Source organism: Dipodomys merriami, unplaced genomic scaffold (genome assembly GCF_024711535.1).
Source record: "Dipodomys merriami isolate MVZ:Mamm:240054 unplaced genomic scaffold, mDipMer1.0.p SCAF_28, whole genome shotgun sequence".
Lineage (NCBI taxonomy): Eukaryota > Metazoa > Chordata > Mammalia > Rodentia > Heteromyidae > Dipodomys > Dipodomys merriami.
The window spans coordinates 11,844,261-11,862,062 of NW_027204270.1; the positions used below are offsets into that span (position 1 = coordinate 11,844,261).

At 50.8% G+C, this 17,802-nt stretch overlaps 1 protein-coding gene across 2 annotated transcripts in view; it reads right to left on the reverse strand.

Annotated features, from left to right (window-relative positions):
- The window catches only part of Zdhhc18 (zinc finger DHHC-type palmitoyltransferase 18), a 28,443-nt gene that overhangs the window by 7,811 nt on the left and 2,830 nt on the right, over nucleotides 1-17,802 (reverse strand). Inside the window, exons 1-5 of one of the 2 annotated variants that reach the window (XM_070037543.1) lie at nucleotides 10,785-11,118; nucleotides 2,611-2,760; nucleotides 890-1,027; nucleotides 697-772; nucleotides 520-616 (exon numbers count right to left, since the gene is read on the reverse strand). In XM_070037543.1, the coding sequence (XP_069893644.1) occupies nucleotides 520-616; nucleotides 697-772; nucleotides 890-1,027; nucleotides 2,611-2,695 (396 nt within the window). In that variant the 5' untranslated portion in view covers nucleotides 2,696-2,760; nucleotides 10,785-11,118. Of the gene's footprint in view, nucleotides 1-136; nucleotides 240-519; nucleotides 617-696; nucleotides 773-889; nucleotides 1,028-2,610; nucleotides 2,761-10,784; nucleotides 11,119-13,694; nucleotides 13,856-17,802 lie in introns of those variants that run through there. The other variant, XM_070037542.1, reaches the window with a different exon arrangement.

The following is a 17,802-nucleotide window of genomic DNA, read 5'->3' on the forward strand; positions in this document are numbered from 1 at the left end:
CTGGAGCTCCCAGGGCCAGGCCGAGCACACTGGCAGGTTCGGCTACCCTACACCCCCCACGGCCAGGGTTCCCCAGCAGGCCTCAGGTCAGGACCTCGCCTGGCCGCCCCGCCTCAGCCCGCCTGGCCTTACTCACGTCTTCGTTAGTGGTCAGGTTAGAGGCGACGAGGTAAGTGTGAAACCCTGAGAGGCCCAGGATGGACCAGATGGAGAAGAAGCAGATCACCAACTCCAGCACGGTGACGCGGTCAAGGACACACAGTAGCGAGTAGAGGGCGAGGACCCTGGGCCCGGAAGCTCACCACATTCAGCTTTCTCATCCACCCTTCCCTAGGGACATCTCCCAGGACACTGACAACATGGGGGCACCTTCCTGTGGCCCAATCACCACTCATCAGTAGGATCGGGCCCCCAGGAGCAAGACAAGATCAGGGTGATGGGCAGCAGAAGGAAGTGAGGACGGCAACATCGCCTCGGACGAGGCACGGGGCAGGGCGTGCGAAATCCCACGGGACATACTTTCCTCCAGGCCCCCAAAGACAAGGACAGTGCGTCCTCAGAGTTCTTGGTCAGCTCTGCCTTGCTCCATGAGGTCCCATTTAGGACTGGTTCCAGCCTGGGCATGAACAGAAGCAGCTGGTATAGTGTAGGGTTGACACACACAGCCCTGCCCTGTGAAGGAGCCGCAGGTCCCACCAGAGCCCGCCGGTGGATAAAGGATATCTTGCTGGTGTCTCCTTCAGGGCAGAGAGGAAGTTGCTCCTCTGAGAGCCTGGGAAGGAAGAATCAGAAGACACAACTCAGAGGGGCAGGGAGCGAGCCCCACTCTCTGGTGTAAGTGGGCTTGCTGGCCGGCTTCTCCCCTACCCCCTGCCCTTCCTCAACTCACGCAGCGTCAGGTGGGTGACCACGCAGGCAAAAATGAAGGCCGTGAGGAAGGAGAGGGAGAGAATGAATGCGTAGAAGAAGCGGTAGTTGCGCCTCCCAACACAGTTGCCCACCCAGGGGCAGTGGTGATCAAACCGCTCTGGGAAGGGAAAGGAGGGGGCAGGTTAGCGCTGGTCTGGGCTGTGGCCAGCACAGGCGGCTAGCGGCCTGCTGCCATGGCTGGGCTCCCCCATCTACTCCCCCTCCACGCTGATCTCATCCCTTGGGACACACCCTGCTTCTGTCTATTGTGCTCGGGCCCACACACAGGCTGACATCCTCACCTCTCTCCCCACTCAACAGTACCTCCTTCTTCATACCTCAGCCTTAAAAAGGCTTAGGTCCCAGACTGGATGGGAGCGCCCAGTTAATTGCCCTGCTTCTCCCTGTTTGCAGTGCTCTGTCTGTGTCTCTTTGCATATTGATGATTGGATTGGCCAAGGTCCCCTGCTTGATTCTAGGCACGAGGTAGCTGCATAGCCTGCTGAATCCCTGGGTCCAACACCGTGCCTGCTACAAAACCCCATGAAAGTACTTGTCTGCCTACACGCCAGGAGCCAGGGCCGTTCCTCTAGCTAGGACTCAGGTTCAGGGAGGGCGTGTGCCGTTGCTATGTAAATCACAGCCAGGGCAGAGCTGAGTTCAACCAACCTAGGTGAGGAAAGTTCCTGTGAGAATGTGGGTCACAAGCCTATTGCTGGCCTCCTGCCAGGGTGAGTGTCCCTGCGGGAGGTGGGTGGGACAGACCCTCGGGGATGAGTGTCGCCCACTGAGTCACCCACTGCGCTGCTGCCGTCCTGTCCTGGGTGTTCCCCCGCTCTCTCGCTCAGGGCGTGCTGAGCTGGCATGATGAGGTCACTGCCCTGGGAACTGTGCACTGTCACCATGGCTCAGCTCACCGGGGGCCTTCCATAGCATCTCTTACGACACCCTCTCGAGGGACCACCCTGGGTCTCTAGCAAGCTGTGTGGCCTCTGGGGAGCAGAGAGAGGGGACCAACCTGGCACTGCTGTATGGATCAGGAACCAGCTTCTGGTCCCGGTTCTATCCTCCCGACTTGGCCAGCTTCAGACTCTCACCCCTCCCCCACGCTGGGAATCAGACCGAAGTCCACAGCACAGCTGGCCCTGGGTCACTGGATGGCAAACCATTCTTTTTTTTGTCAGTCACAGGGCTTGAACTCTGGGACTGAGCACTGTTCCTCAGCTTTCAGCTCAAGCCAAACACTTGAGCCACACAGCACCACTTCCAGTTTTCTGAGTGGTTAATTGGAGATAAGAGTCTCATGGACTTTCCCGCCCAGGCTGGTTTTGAACCGTGATCCTCAGATCTCAGCCTCCTGAGTAGCTAGGATTATGGGCGTGAGCCACCAGAGCCCGGCTGTATTCTCTTTTCTAATTGCTCATGTCTGTGCTGGGAACATGGGCCTGAGAACCAGGCTGACAACAGAAGAGTTTGAAGCCTCTCTGTGTTCACTGTACACACCAGAGCTAGGGGAAGGGCTGGACCAAAGGACCAATCCAGGACAGAGCCAAGATGCCATTTGCCCATTCAGTCAGGGCAAATGTGGGTGATCAGACATCTTGCCTGGCCTTGGCCATTTCACCCGCTGTCCATCCTGCCCCACACATGGTCTTCTGTCCCAAGGACTGTCTTTCGTGGATCCTCATGGCTCCCACTCACCTACACAGTTGTCACAGACACTGCAGTGGGAGGTCCGTGGCGGCCGGAACATCTTGCAGGTGAAGCAGTACTTGAGCTTCACCATCTGCCCGTTGATCAGCACCTCTCGTGTCCGAGGGGGTGGCCGGTATGTGGAACTGCCTGTATTGTCTGAGTGCGGGAAGAGGGGAAGGTGAGGGGTACCCATGGCAGCCCAGGAACAAGTGGAGGCATACATATCCCTGGCTCACTGTAGTGACAAATATTAAGAGCTACTTGGGGTTGGAGGCGTGGCTTAGGTGGTAGAACGCCAGCCAATGAGTAAAAGCATTAGATACCAAGTTCAAGACCCAGTCTTGGCAACAAACAAAGAGCTACTACCAGCTACTGAGGCCTTCTGTATGCCTGTTCTGTATTCTACTTCACACAGCCACTCGTACACCCCAAAGTCTACCCTTGGGCTTCGTAGGCCACAGAAGACCGAAGACCCAAAAGCAGTGGCTCCTTCCCACAGACAAGTCTGGGTAACCCCAGCATGGGTGATGTCCTCAGCTTGGCCACTTGCCTCCAGTGATTCCTGAGAGCCTGCCAACATGCCAGCTCCTAGAGACAGGGCCAAAAAACCAGTGAAGCAAACAGAGCCCATTCTCACACTGCTAACCACCACATAGACTTCCGGTCATCTGTTTCTCCATAACCTTGACCAGGATGTGGAACTAAGCATCTGAGCATTTCCTCTTCAAAACAGGAAGCACGGTAAAGGGCAGGCAGTTTCAAGGCCAATGAACAGGCTGAAAACCTGCTTTTGTCATTGCTCTGTGTGTGTGTGTGTGCACGCACGCGCGTGCGCGTGTGTGTGTGTGTATGTGAGAGTGAGAGAGAGAGAGAGAAAGAGAGAGAGAGAGAGAGAGAGAAAGAGAAATGAACTTCTTTGAGCCTGCTTCTCTCAAACAGGACTTGGTGCACAAAGGCAGGTACTGTACTGCTCAGCTACACGGCCAGCCCTAAGACAAACTTCTCTGGAAGTTCAAGTCCTCCACTGGTTTCAAATCTCCCTTCTCAGCTATCCCCCTACCCCTACCCCATTCTTCCCTCAAGTCTTCCTGCCCCTGCCCTCCCTCCCTAAGCCCCCTTTCCTCCCTGCTCAGCAGGACTGACTCAAACCTACTGAGCCTCCAACAGCTCTGATGGCACCTCACTCACTTTAGGGTTGTACAGATCAGGCATATGAACAGACGTTTGGTAAGAACCTCCTAGTGGCTGTCTACAAGAGGGCACGGGGTTGAATCCTGGTAGGGTTCATACCCACTCGCTACTTCAGCAACTCTCTTCACCTCTCTGAGCCTAGAGGGGACAGCCGCAAGCTCACAAGCTCGTGGTGCCGGCTGAGTGTGATGTAAGGACAGCCTGGGGCACAGAGCTACTCACAGGAGCCACCGAACAAAACACTTCAAGAGAGCAGAGCTGGCTCTCCTAAAGCTGCTGGTGCTACTCCAAACCAAACACCACATCCTGTACCACTGCCCCTCGGTCCTAGCTCCTGCCACCTGCTCTCTGCTGACCGACAGGCATGGACACAGCTTTGGACCTAGCTATGAAATTTCCAACTAAACATTTACTGAACATTTGGGTCAAATTACTCAACTTCTCTGTACATTCTGCTTAAAAACAAAAAAGCCAGCACTGGTAGCTTCTGCCTGTAATCCTAGCTACTCAGGAGGCTGAGATTTGAGAATCATGGCTCAAAACCAGCTCAGGCAGGAAAGTCTGTGACACTCTTATCACCAATTAAACATCAAAAAGCTAGAAGTATCTGGGCGCCGGTGGCTCATGCCTGTAATCCTAGCTACTCAGAAGGCTGAGATCTGAGGATCATGGTTCAAAGCCAGCCCAGGCAAGAAAGACTGTGAGACTCTTATCTCTAATAAACCACTAGAAAACCGGAAATGGCACTGTAGCTCCAGTGCTAGAGCACTCGCCTTGAGCTGAAGAGCTGAGGGACAGTGCCCAGGCCCAGAGTTCAAACCCCACAACTGAAAAAAAATAAATAAATAAAGCTTGGGCTGGGAAGGTGGCTCAGTGGTAGAGCGCTTGCCTTGCATGCCTGAGGCCCTGGTTCAATTCCTCAGCACCACATAAGCAAAAAGAAAAAAAAAGCCAGAAGTGGCACTGTGACTCAAGTGGTAGAGGGATAGCGCCCAGGCCCAGAGTTCAGGCCCCACAACCGGACCCCCTCCCCGCCCCAAAAAAAAAAGAAAAAGAAAAAGAAAAAAAAAAGCTAGAGCCATATTGGTCTAGAAATGTTAAACTTAATTTTTTTCCATTTGTACAGGGGTAAACGCACTGTATTTTTTTTTTTTTTTTTTGTCGGCCGTGGGGCTTGAACTCTGGGCCTGGGCGCTGTCCCTCAGCTCTTCAGCTCAAGGCGAGCGCTCTACCACTTGAGCTACAGCGCCACTTCCGGTTTTCTGGTGGTTTATTGGAGATAGGAGTCTCACGGTCTCTCCTGCCCGGGCTGGCTTTGAACCGCGATCCTCAGATCTCAGCCTCCTGAGTAGCTAGGATTACAGGCGTGAGCCACCAGCGCCCGGCAAACGCACTGTATTAAATATGTAAGGTCTTATCTACGTGGGTTTGATTACAGAAACTAATAAAGTATTCTCTAAATAATGAAAAAAAAAAAAAAAAAGCTAGAAGTGGAGAAGTGGAGCTGGGGTTCAAATGGTAGAGCTCTAGTCTTGAGCAAAAAAGCTCAAGGATAGCACCCAGGCCCTGACAAGCTCCACAATCAGTAGAAAAACAAAATGTGGAACAAAATCAATTCATCTCACAGAGCTGCTAGTAGGAGTTAAGAATACACCAGGTTGGGAGATTGCGGGGAGGAAGAAGTTGGGGAGGTAGGGAGGGCAGGGGGATAGGGGAAAAACAAAGGAGGAGGTAACAATGCTCGATAGGAAATGTATCATTACCTTACTTATGTAACTAACCACTCTGTACAGTATTTTTACAATAAAAATATATATACAAAAAAAAAAAAAGAATATACCAGGTGGGGGCTGGGAATGTGGCTGAGTGGGAGAGTGCTTGCTAGCATGCATGAAGCCCAGGATTCCATTCCTCAGTACACATAAGCAGAAAAAGCTGGAAGAAGCCCTGTGGCTCAAGTGGTAGAGTATGAGCCTTGAGGAAAAGAAACTTAAGGACAGTGCCCAGGTCCTGAGTTTAAGCCCCAGGACTGGCAAAAAAAAAAAAAAAAAGACACACCACGTGATTTTAGCCAAGTGTTGTGCATCTAGTAAGAGCTTATTATAGGTTGATTACTGCTAATCTGAAATGTTTGGGACTAAAAGTGCTTTGGATTTCAGATTTTTGTGTATAATTTTCGAATATTTACATACATATACATAATATACCTCCAGGACAGATTCTAAGGGTAAAGAGGAAATTCACTCATATTTCTTATAGCACATAGTCAGAAAAAAAAATATTTTGTCAGTTGTGGGGCCTGAACTCTGGGCCTGGGCGCTGTCCCTCAGCTCTTCAGCTCAAGGCTAGCGTTCTACCACTTGAGCCACCGCGCCACTTCTGGCTTTTTCTGCTCATGTGGTGCTAAGGAATCGAACCCAGAGCCTCATGCATGCAAAGCAAGCACTCTACCACTGAGCCACCTTCCCAGCCCCGAAAATAATTTTATTTAATATTTTCAATGCATCTGAGTTTTGCCAACCAACTATCCTGTGAGGGTAAGTGTGGAATTTTTTTTGGATTGTGGGGGCTGGTGGAACGGCTCAAATGGTAGAAAGCCCGCCTAGCAAGTGTGAAGACCTAAATCAATCTCCAGTACAGCCACCAAAAAAAAAAGTTTTGGATTTTACAATGGTTTAGACTGTAACTATGAGCTATTACTATTGCTGATGTGCTCAATTATGAAGCCTTCAGATCTCAACAGTCCCCTCCCTGGGGGTGGGGAGCCACAGACCCTCTTCAGCACTGAGAGAAGTTACTAGAATCATCACTCAAGTCCCAAGGGCTCTTGCCAGGCAGAGGGGAGCCCAGTCCTCTCCCTCAAAGTGGGGAGCAGCACCCAGCATGTTGCAGCTTCCTGCCATTTAGAACTGTGTGAAAGAGGAAGTGAAGTTCTACCAAGAGGCAGGAGAGGGGCTGGGAAGGTGGCTCAGTGGTAGAGTGCTTGCCCTGCATGCATGAGGCCCTGGATTCGATTCCTCAGCACCACATAAACAGAAAAGGAAGTGATGCTGTGGCTCAAGTGATAGAACACTCACCTTTAGCTGGACAGCTGAGGGACAGTGCTCAGGCCCAGTGTTCAGGCCCCATGACCAACAAAAACAACAGCAACAAAAAAAAGAGGCAGGAGGGAGGGAGGAGTCAGGCCTGAACCAGGGGGCATCTGGGGTCACTAGGGTCAAGGAGGATTTGTTGCAGAGCCAATCACCATGCCAGACTCACCCCAGAACACTCCCCTACCAGCCCTTCCCAGCAGTTACTACCAAAAGCAGCTTATTAGAACCTGGAACAATTCCACTAGTTATTTTTTTTTATTAGTATAAATTATGTGCACTACACATGTGCAAATACATTTCAATCAACCTTACCTCCCCACCCGCCATTTCTGACCTGAGGCTTAAACCCCTTAAGCTTGTTATCATTTATTTTTTAATTTTTAGACAGGGGTCACTAAGTAGTGGCCAGCCTCAAACTGTATAAAATGCAGGATGCTTTGGATCCTCATGCTGCCCTCTTAAGTGTTTGCCGCTACACCCAGGTAAGCCTTGTATGTTAGTCTTCTTTATCTCTTTTACCTCCTTCCTTCTTTCCTTCCTTCCTTCTTTCCTTCCTTCCTTCCTTCCTCCTTCCCTTTTTTCTTGCCTTTTTTTGGGGGGAGGGCAGAGGGGGAGGCCAGTTGTGGCCTGGGCACTGTCCCAGAGCCTCTCTGTGCTCAAGTCTAGTGATCTACCACTTGAACCACAGCGCTACTTTTGGTTTTGAGTAGTTAATTGGTGATTTGAACCTTACAGGGACTTTTCTGCCCAGGCTGGCTTTGAACTATGATCCTTAGATCTCAGCCATCTGAGTAGCTAGGATTATAGGTGTGAGCCACTGGTGCTCAGCTTCTTCCTTTTTTGGGGGAGGCAGGGTACAGGGTTTGAATTCAGGACCTCAAGCTTGCTAGGCAGGCACTCTACCAACTGAACCACATCATTAACATCCCTAGTTCATTTGTTTGTTCATTCATTCTTTCTCTTTCTTTTTTTTTTTCTCCCTTAGGGGAGAAAAGCCCCAGTATTGGGGCTTGAATTCAGGATGCTGTCCCTGAGCCTTTTTGCTCAAGGCTAGAGCTGTACCACTTGAACCACAGTTCTACTTTTGGCTTTTTGGGGGGGGGGTTAACTGGATATGAGAGTCTCAGGGACTCTCCTGCCTGGGCTGGCTTTGAACTGTGATCTTCAGTTCTTAGCTTTATGAGTAGCTAGGATTACAGGCGTGAGCCACTGGCACCCAGCAGGCTTTTAAAATTTCAATGATGAAATACAATTTTGAAGGTGTAATGAAATCCTGCTTTACCGGATCACAGAAAATGCTCTGTGTGGGGTCAGTGGCTGCGTAGGCACAGCCTGTAGACAAGAAGCGGAGTTCTTTGATGAGAATCTTCACCTCCCAAGGCACTCGTTTGCTCATTCCTTCACATGAGAGCCTACCGTGTGCAAGACACTTTACAAGGCCTGGGTATGGCTGGTAATGGGCAAATACACAGACGAATCCAAGATATTTACCCTGGACCTGTCTGGTTTGTTTTTGTTTTGTTTTTAGTCTAAGATCCACTGTAGGACTGCCCCAGATGGGAAGCCAGGGCCTCAGAGGAGGAAGTGACGCCAATGAGAGGGGCCCACCCTCTTCCAACCAATGAACTGCTCCATCCTGCCTCCTGACCAGGGGGGCTGCTGTGGATCTCTCTATGCCAAGATAGCTGAATGGCAGGAGCTGTCACTGAAGCCCACTGCTGGCGGGGAAGCCCCCTGGTGCTCCTGATGTCATGGGCTCCTTGGGACACACTTTGCCACCAGGATAGAACCAGGCCCTCCCACAGCCAAAGCCAAACTCAACCAGAGAAGGCTTAAGAGAGGAGTCAGGGTTTCTGGCTCCCTGCTGCCTCACTGTGGCCACCAAGGGAGGAAACAGCTCCAGGACTGTGGTCTGCCAGCGTCCAGGGTCTGGCTCAAGGTCAACAAGTTCCTAGGGCTCAAAGGCTAGGTTACTATAATTCCCACATGACTAATCTATTCATTCCCCTAGGTTTATGGTACCCCTGCCGCCTACCAGGCTTAGTGCTGGGCTTAGGGATACCAGAAGAACTCAATCTGAGGACACTGGAGTGGGGCATGGTCCTGTAGGAGGCACTATGTCACTCCACCACCTCTGACTGACCCAGCCCATCTCACTGTGAAGCCTGCTGAGGCTGCCTATCAGGCTGAGACTCTGAAGAAGCCTCTGGGAGCCTCAGTTTCCTCAAAAGGGGATGAAAGGAGCCTGGCGTTTGCAGCTCACACCTGTAATCCTAACTACCCAAGAGGCTGAGATCTGAGGATCATGGTTCAAAGCCAGACTGGGCAGGAAAGTCCATGAGCCTCTTTTTTTTTTTTTTTTTTTCTTTTTTTGGGTCCAGTCGTGGGGTTTGAACTCTGGGCCTGGGCACTGTCCCTCAGCTCTTCAGCTCAAGGCGAGTGTTCTACTACTTGAGCCACCAGCGTCACTTCCGGCTTTTTTCTTTTTGCTTATGTGGTGCTGAGAAATTGAACCCAGGGCCTCAGGCATGCAAGGCAAGCGCTCTACCACTGAGCCACCTTACCAGCCCCGTCCATGAGCCTCTTATCTCCAATAAACCACCAGAAAACTGGAAGTGGCGCTGTGGCTCAAGTGGTAGAGCACTAGCCCTGAGCTGAAGAGCTGAGGGACAGCGCCCAGGCCCAGAGTTCAAGCCCCATGACCGACAGGAAAAAAAAAAAAGGCAGGGGAGGTAGGAGTATGAGCGCTGCTTCTAGTGTTCTGGTGGTTAATTGGAGATAAAGAGTCTTACAGACTTTCCTGCCTGGGCTGGCTCTGAACCATGATCCTTAGATCTCAGCCTCCTGAATAGCTAGGATTACAGGTGTAAGCCACCGGTGCCAAGATGCCTTTTTTTTGTCAGTCGTGCGGCTTGAACTCTGGGCCTGGACACTGTCCCTGCGCTCTTCAGCTCAAGGCTAGATCTCTAAGGCTTGTGCTGCAGTGCCACTTCTGGTTTTCTGGTGGTTAACTGGAGATAAGTCTCACGGACTTTCCTGCCCAGGCTGGCTTTGAATCCTGATCCTCAGATCTCAGCCTCCTGAGTAGCTAAGGTGAAAGGAGTGAGCCAGGGGTGCTGGGCCTGGATGCTTTTTATTTTTTTTTAATCAGTAAACATTTTCTACCTTAAAAAAAAAAAAAGAATACAAAGGGGAATAGTGGGCTAGGGAAATGAGACAGGATCAAGAAAGCAAAAAGAGTGACAATTAAGTGTGTATAATTGGGCTGAAAAGGTGGCTCAGTGGTACAGCGCTTGCTTTGCATGCATGAGGTCCTGGGTTCGATTGCTTAGCACCACATACGCAAAAAGAAAAAAGCCGGAAGTGGCGCTGTGGCTCAAGTGATAGAGCGCTAGCCTTGAGCTGAAGAGCTGAGGGACAGCGCCCAGGCCCAGAGTTCAGGCCCCATGACCAGACCCAAAAAAAAAAAAAAAAAAAAAGTATGCATAATTGCACATGCCTATAATCCCAGCACTCAGCAGGTTGAGTCAGGAGGAAGTAAGTTCTAGCCCACACAAGGAGAACGTGTCTGAAATACAAACAGAAAGAAGTAGGAATGACCAGGAAGAATGAAGTGGGCTTCACCACCTGAGGGAAGAGAGCGTGCAGTCGAGGGAGAACAGAATAGGCAAAGACACTGTGGCCCTGACATGGGGATCCCCCAGTCTTGGAGGAAGGTGGGAGGGAGGAGACTACAGCAGGTACACCCCCACAGGGGGTTTCCTGTTCTGACACTAAGCAATACTGAGTCATGTGATGAGCAGTTCTTTCCTTTTCGATTCTCTTTCCAGCCTTTGACTGGAACAAGCGGGAAGTCTCAACTCATCATACCATTATCCTGTGACCATTCCTCACCTCAAAGTGGCTGCTTTCCCCTGGGAACAGTGACTACCAGGAAATCCACCACGCTGTGGTTTCTGCTTCTGTGATTATCTTCTATTCAGAGCAAGTGAATCTGGCTTGGCACTTACAGGGCTGGCATACATTTTCCTTTAAAACACAGTCATGCATGGCCTAAGGATAGGGTCATCGTCTGAGAAATGTGTCATTATGTCACTTGTGCAATCATCACGGAGTGTACTATACAAACTGAGAGGGTTATCATGTCACTAGACTATATAATCTTAAAGGACTATAGATGGATTGTCTATACACATTTTGGTCATTGACCCAAATTATGTGGTAGGAAGTGCACTGATGCTCAGTGCACTGTCGAGGAAGCCACTACTCACCCTTCCAATCATCTCCCAGGGCCTGATCCAGCCTGTGGTGCCACTCAGGCCTTCCCCTGTGCACTGCCCTGCACTGGAAGCCACCCGGGGCGGGGCGCCAACCACATTCCTGCCCCTGCGCTGCCAGTGCCGTGTGCGGAACACACACAGATGAGCCATGTGGCCTCACTGGGGTCTCGCAGGCTGCCAGTCCTCACTCATTCCTTCAGTCCACATCTCCAAGCCTCCTACACCCAGCTTTCCACATGGCAACAAGGTGAACAAGACGCTGGAGCCCCAGGCCCCCACAGCTCGGTGGAAAGGACACTCCCCTAATGACCACCCCGCAGCACAGGGGTGGAGAGGAAGGACAAGGCCAGCACTGGGTGGGAGGAGACAGGACATAGAGGACATGGTGCTGCTACCCCAAAAGCAAAGCATGGGGCTGCTGCTGGCCGCTCCCAGGCCCATGATTGCCCGCTTGGCATCTGCATTGTCACACCTGGTTACCAGGGTAACTGTCACCGGATGGTGGGAAGATTTGTGGGGATAATGGGTGGCCAGCCTTGGGCACACTCTCAAACATGAGGATTACTGCTGTCATCATTACCCAGCGGCTCACAGGACGCAGAGGATTTCGGGCTGCCAGACCTCTGAAGGGCTAAGCCGGACAATAATCCTGCCTCACGATTAGCCCTGACCTGAAGCGGAAGAGAACAAGGTGCTACCGAGCCACCAGGTGGCCCAGACAGGTTAGAGCAAGGGACACTGAAGGCGCTGAATCAGGAAGGCCAGTGACCGCTAAGGGGAAGGAAGTAGCTGTGGGTGTGGCTGGGCAGAGGAAGGAGACAAAGAACAGAGCCCAGAGAACATCGACTCCCCACTGCCTGCCCCAAGCTGCCCCAGAGCACTAAGTGATTCCCAGTGACAGACGCTGACATTTACAGGCCACTAGATCTCTTCAGGGCCAGCTGGGCATTTAAAAGCCTGTGTGAATGCCACCCTCTTAGGGGAAGGAACCAACCATCAACCGGAAACCAGGAGGTGTACAAACATCCACGTCATTTCTCAGCAGGAAGGAGCTAGAGTGGAGCCAGCCGAGATGAAGGCCCCTATCCCAGGAAGGAGCTCCCCAGAGGAAAGTGCAAGGCAATCTGGGAGGAATCAAGGCCACCTCGGGTAGGGGGTGTCTGGGAGCGCAGGTTGTTTTTAGTCACACAAGCCTGCCTGCTGTCCTTCCAGCCCACCCAGCTTTTCCCCATGCCTTAACAGACTCCCAGCTTCCTACCAAACCATTCTGGTTCATCTCCTAGAGGCCTTCCCTGGCCACCCAACCTAAACTAGCCCACACCCCATGCCTACTGTACCCCTCTTGTCCCTACGCCCAGCTCCTCACCTCTGCAGGCCTGGGCCTCTTTGCCCAGATGCCATTTCCTTCTCAGGACACCCTTGTTTTGTTTCTGTTTTGCCAGTCCTGGGGCTTGAACTCAGGGCCTGGGCATTGTCCCCGAGCTTCTTTTGCTCAAGGTTAGCACTCTGCCACTTGAGCCACAGCACCACTTCCAGCCTTTTCTGTGTATGTGGTGCTGAGGAATCGAACCCAGGGCTTCAGGCATGCTAGGAAAGCACTCTACCAGTAAACCACATTCCCAGCCCAACAACCCTGTTTTAAATTCTCCAGGTTTTCTTGTTTTTGCTTTTGGTGCCAGTATTAGCTTTTTTGCTCAAGACTAGCACTCTACCACTTGAGCCATAGCTTCACTTAAGGCTTTCTGATGGTTAATTGGAGATAAGAGTGTCATGAACTTTCCTGCCAGGGCTGGCTTTAAACCTTGAGCCTTAGAACTCAGCTTATTAAATTGCTAGGAATCCAGACTTGAGCCAACAGTGCCCGACTAAAATTCTCCAGCGCTTGTGTACTCTGCTCTCTCAGATATTTCATTACTTGCGTGTTTACTTGCCTTCTCCTCCCTGGAATGCAGCCTCTACGAGGACAGAGTTTACGGTCAGTTTGCTTCACTGCTAGATATCACCAGCATCTAGGAAAGAGCCTGGCCTACAGCAGACGCTCAGTAAAAGTCTGATGAGTGAATGAGTAAGTGCATATGAATGTTTAAGAGCAGAGTCTATGGCCAGACTGCCTGCCGTTGTATTCCAACTCCTCCATTTCTAGTGATTTTAGACCATTCACTTAACCTCTCCACCCTTCATTTAAGTCCATCAGTAAAGGGAGGACAACAGTCCATACCTCACAAGATTACTGGGGAGGAGGGTGTCTATATGATTGTGCACACAGAGAACTTAAACAGAGCCTGGCCCCCAGAAATCACTTGGTTCCAGGCTGGCTTCCAGAGCCTTGGCTGTAGCATTTCTTGCTTACTTATTTGCCCCCTAGTTTATCACCTGTCTCCCTCTACCAGTGTCAGACTGTTAGCTCCAGCCTGCCTTGCTTACTGCTGAATCCCTAATTCCTAGCAAAGGGGTGGAAGAGAAAATCAGGATGTTCGAGAGGGCAGTGGGGAAGCCTAGCTTCCACTGAGGGCAGGGGCCTCACCAATCTGTTTCTCCAGGGCAGCAGCTTCGCACACGGTGGCCCGGGGCAGGATCCCAGGGTCTGTGAAGCTGGTCTGAAGCAGGCAGCTCATGACGAAGAAGAAGAGGATAGCAGCAATGATGGGAATGGCCAGGGTCAGCTTGTGGGCCAGGTAGGGACAACTAGAAGGAGAGATGGAGACAAATGAGCAAATACCCCAAGGGCCCCACAATTGATTTGTTCTTAGATAGAGGCTCTTCCTGAGTCAGAGACTCATCCTGCTCCAGGGAAACTGAGTCACTCCCCTCAGACACACAAAAGCAAGGATCCTATACCTTACAGAAGTGATAAAGACATCCCACTAATCTCTCCTTGCTCTTTTTTTTTTGTGGTACAAGGGCTTGAACTCAGATCTTCCCACTTGTTCAGCTGGTGCCCTACAACTTGAGCCACACCTTTTTTTTTAAAGCCACACCTTGTTGTTGTTGTTGTTGTTGTTTTTGAGGTCGTGGGGCTTGCTCTGGGCTTGGGCACTGTCTCTGCACTCTTCAGCTCAAGGCCAGCACTCTACCACTTGAGCCACAACGCCACTTCTGGTTTTCTGGTGGTTAATTGGAGATGAGAGTCTCACGGACTTTCCTGCCTGGGCTGGCTTTGAACCGAGATCCTCAGATCTCAGCCTCCTGAGTAGCTAGGATTAAAGGCATGACCACCGGAGCCCAGCTTGTTAGTATTTTGCAGATGGAATCTCTCGAACTCTTTTTCCAGGGCTGGCTTTGAACCGTTACCCTATGATCTCAGCCTCCCAAGTAGCTAGGATTATAGGCTTGAGCCACCCAATTCTTGCTCCTTTTTTTGGTGTGTGCTGGTCCTGAAGCTTGAACTCATGGCTTAGATGCTGTCCCTGAGGATTTTTTTTTTGTCGGTGGTGGGGCTTGAACTCTGGGCCTGGGCACTGTCCCTCAGTTCTTCAGCTCAGGCTAGAGCTCTACCACTTGAGCCACTGCACCACTTCCGGTTTTCTGAGTGGTTTATTAGAAATAAGAGTTTCAAGCCGGGCGCTGGTGGCTCACGCCTGTAATCCTAGCTACTCAGGAGGCTGAGATCTGAGGATCACGGTTCAAAGCCAGCCCGGGCAGGAAATACCCCGAGACTCCCATCTCCAATAAACCACCAGAAAACCGGAAGTGGCGCTGTAGCTCAAGTGGTAGAGTGCTCGCCTTGAGCTGAAGAGCTGAGGGACAACGCCCAGGCCCAGAGTTCAAGCCCCACGACCGACAAAAAAAAAAAAAAAAAAAAAAAGAGTTTCACGGACGTTCCTGCCTGTCCTGCCCAAGTTGGCTTTGAACCATGATCCTCAGATCTCAGCCTCCTGAGTAGCTAGGATTATAGGCAAGAGCCACCACCGCTTGGCTCCCTGATGATTTTTGTTGTTGTTGTTGTGTTTGCAGTTGAAGGCTAGAAGCTCTCTACCACTTGAGCTCTACCTCCTGCTTTTTGGTGGTTTACTGGAGATAGCTTCATGAACATTCCTGCTTGGGCTGGCTCTGCATCATGATTCTCAGATCTCAGCCTTCTCAGTAGCTAGGATCATAGGTGTGAGCCATTGGCACCCAGTTCTCACTTGCTTCCTTTCTTCCTTTTTTTTGGCCCATCCTAGGGCCTAGGCACTGTTCCTGAGCTGCTTCTGCTCAATGCTAGCACTCTACCACTTGAGCCACAGTGCCACTTCTGGCATTTTCTGTTTATGTGGTGCTGAGGAATTGAACCCAGGGCTTCATGGGCGCTGTCCCTCAGCTCTTCAGCTCAAGGCTAGCGCTCTTCCACTTGAGCCAGAGCGCCACTTCTGGCTTTTTTTTTTCTTTTTGCTTATGTGGTGCTGAGGAATCGAACCCAGGGCCTCATGCGTGCAAGGCAAGTGCTCTACCACTGAGCCACCTTCCCAGCCCCCCCCCCCCCCCCGTCCCTTACTCCTTTCTTAAGAGAAAGGGTCTTACTATACTGCCCAGACTGGCCTTGAACTCCTGAACTCAAGTGATTCTTCTGCCTCCAACTTCCAAATAGCTGGGACCACAGGCATCATGCTTCTGCTTGTTTTTGTTTGTTTTCCCTCAAGGCTGGCACTCTATCACTTCAGTCATATCTCCACTCCTGGCTTTTTACTGCTTAACTGAAGATGAATCTCATATATTTTTCTATGCTGGCTGGCTCTGAACCAAGGCCTCTGATTTCAGCCTCCTAAATAGCTGGGTTTACAGATGTGAGCAATAGCTCAGCACCCAGCTCAGGACCAGCACTTTTAACCTTGCACTCAGCGGCAGCCTCAGAATCCTAGTAAAGGGCTGGGAATGTGGCTTAGTGGTAGAGTGCTTGCCTAGCATGCACAAAGCCTTGGGTTCAATTCCTCAACACCACATAAACAGAAAAAGCTGGAAGTGGTGCTGTGGCTCAAGTGGTAGAGTGTTAGCCTTGAGCAAAAAGAAGCCCAGGGATGGTGCTTTAGGCCCTGAGTTCAAGCCCCAGGACTGGCACACACACACACAAAAGAATCCTAGTAAACACAGAGCTCCAGGCAGCCACGATAATGAGGTGGACTGTCCCTGGAAATGACCCCTTCAGGGCAATGTTGGCTCAAGCGTCCATTTAGTCACTCACTCTGCAAATATTTACAGAATTCTTTGTACAAGGCAATACTTTTAATAAGCAGCAGGAATAATGGCTGTGAATAAGACAAGTGCCCTTCTGCCATGTGGCTTATGGACTAGTGGGGAAGAGAGAGATATAAACAGAGAATTGCGACAGAGGATAATGAGTGCTCTAAGGGGGAGGGGGGGCGGTAGGACGGGCAAGACTCTCAGATAGACACAATACTGAACTGGAACCCACAAGAATGAGTAGAGAAGCTAGCTACTCAGGAGGCTGAGATCTGAGAATTGTGGTTCCAAGCCATGAGACTCCTATTTCCAAGTAACCACCAAATAAAGCTGGAAATGGAGTTATGGCTGAAGAAGCAGCATACTAGCTTTGAACTAAACAGCTCAGGAACGGGACCCAGACCTTTAGTTCAAGCCCCAGGACCACTCAGTGCATGTATATACGTGGACACGCAGACACACACACACATACACATACACATACACACACACGCGCACGCACACACACACACACACACACACACACACACACACACACGTGAATTATAGGCCTCCTGCTCTCTCTTGGCTTTCTTATTTCGGCTGACACTTTATCAGCACAGTACCATACCTCCAGGACAGCATTTTGCTGATAAATTGGAGATGGGCTCTCAAATCACAGTTCCGGCTTCAAATCACAGTTCTCCAGGTCTCAGCTTCCTGAGTAGCTAGGATTATAGGAATGAGCCACTGGTACCCAGCTACTAATAGCTTTGAAGATTTACTATGTGCCAGATGGACACTGCCCTAATGAATTAGTAAGTTATTAATAATACCTGAAGAACAGATAGTCTTTGCACTTCACAATCTCATCAAATCTTTACCATGACCCCTGAGAAGTTATGCTCCATTCTTTACAGGTAAGTTTTAAACTAAAGTTCAGAGAAATTAAGAAAACTGTCCAAGGTCACACAGCTCAGGAGTGCTAAGGGACTCCAGCCAGGTCTGACTTTCAGGCCCTTGCTATATGACCCACTGCCCTGTGCCATTGTCCTACAAAGATGTGGAGTAGATCTGACGCGGTGGGAGATGCTGCTTGGGAGATGGCTGGAAGGCAGCCAAGGTTCTAGGAGCTAATGCAGAAGCAGGAACCAAACCTACAGGCATCTACACACTGCTTGCTTTTTTTTTTTTTTTTTTTTTTTTATGCCGGTCATGGGGTCTGAACTCTGGGCCTGGGCGCTGTCCCTCAGTTCTTCAGCTCAGGCTAGAGCTCTACCACTTGAGCCACAGCGCCACTTCCAGCTTTTTTTCTGCTTATGTGGTGCTGAGGAATCGAACCCAGGGCCTCATGCATGCAAGGCAAGCGCTCTACTACTGAGCCACCTTCCCAGCCCTGCACGCTGCTCTTCTGAAGCCTCTCTCACCAGATGTTTGGCCTCCAGAGAGGGCTAAGGCCATGCTCTCTCCACATCTCAGGCCACCCCAGGTACAAC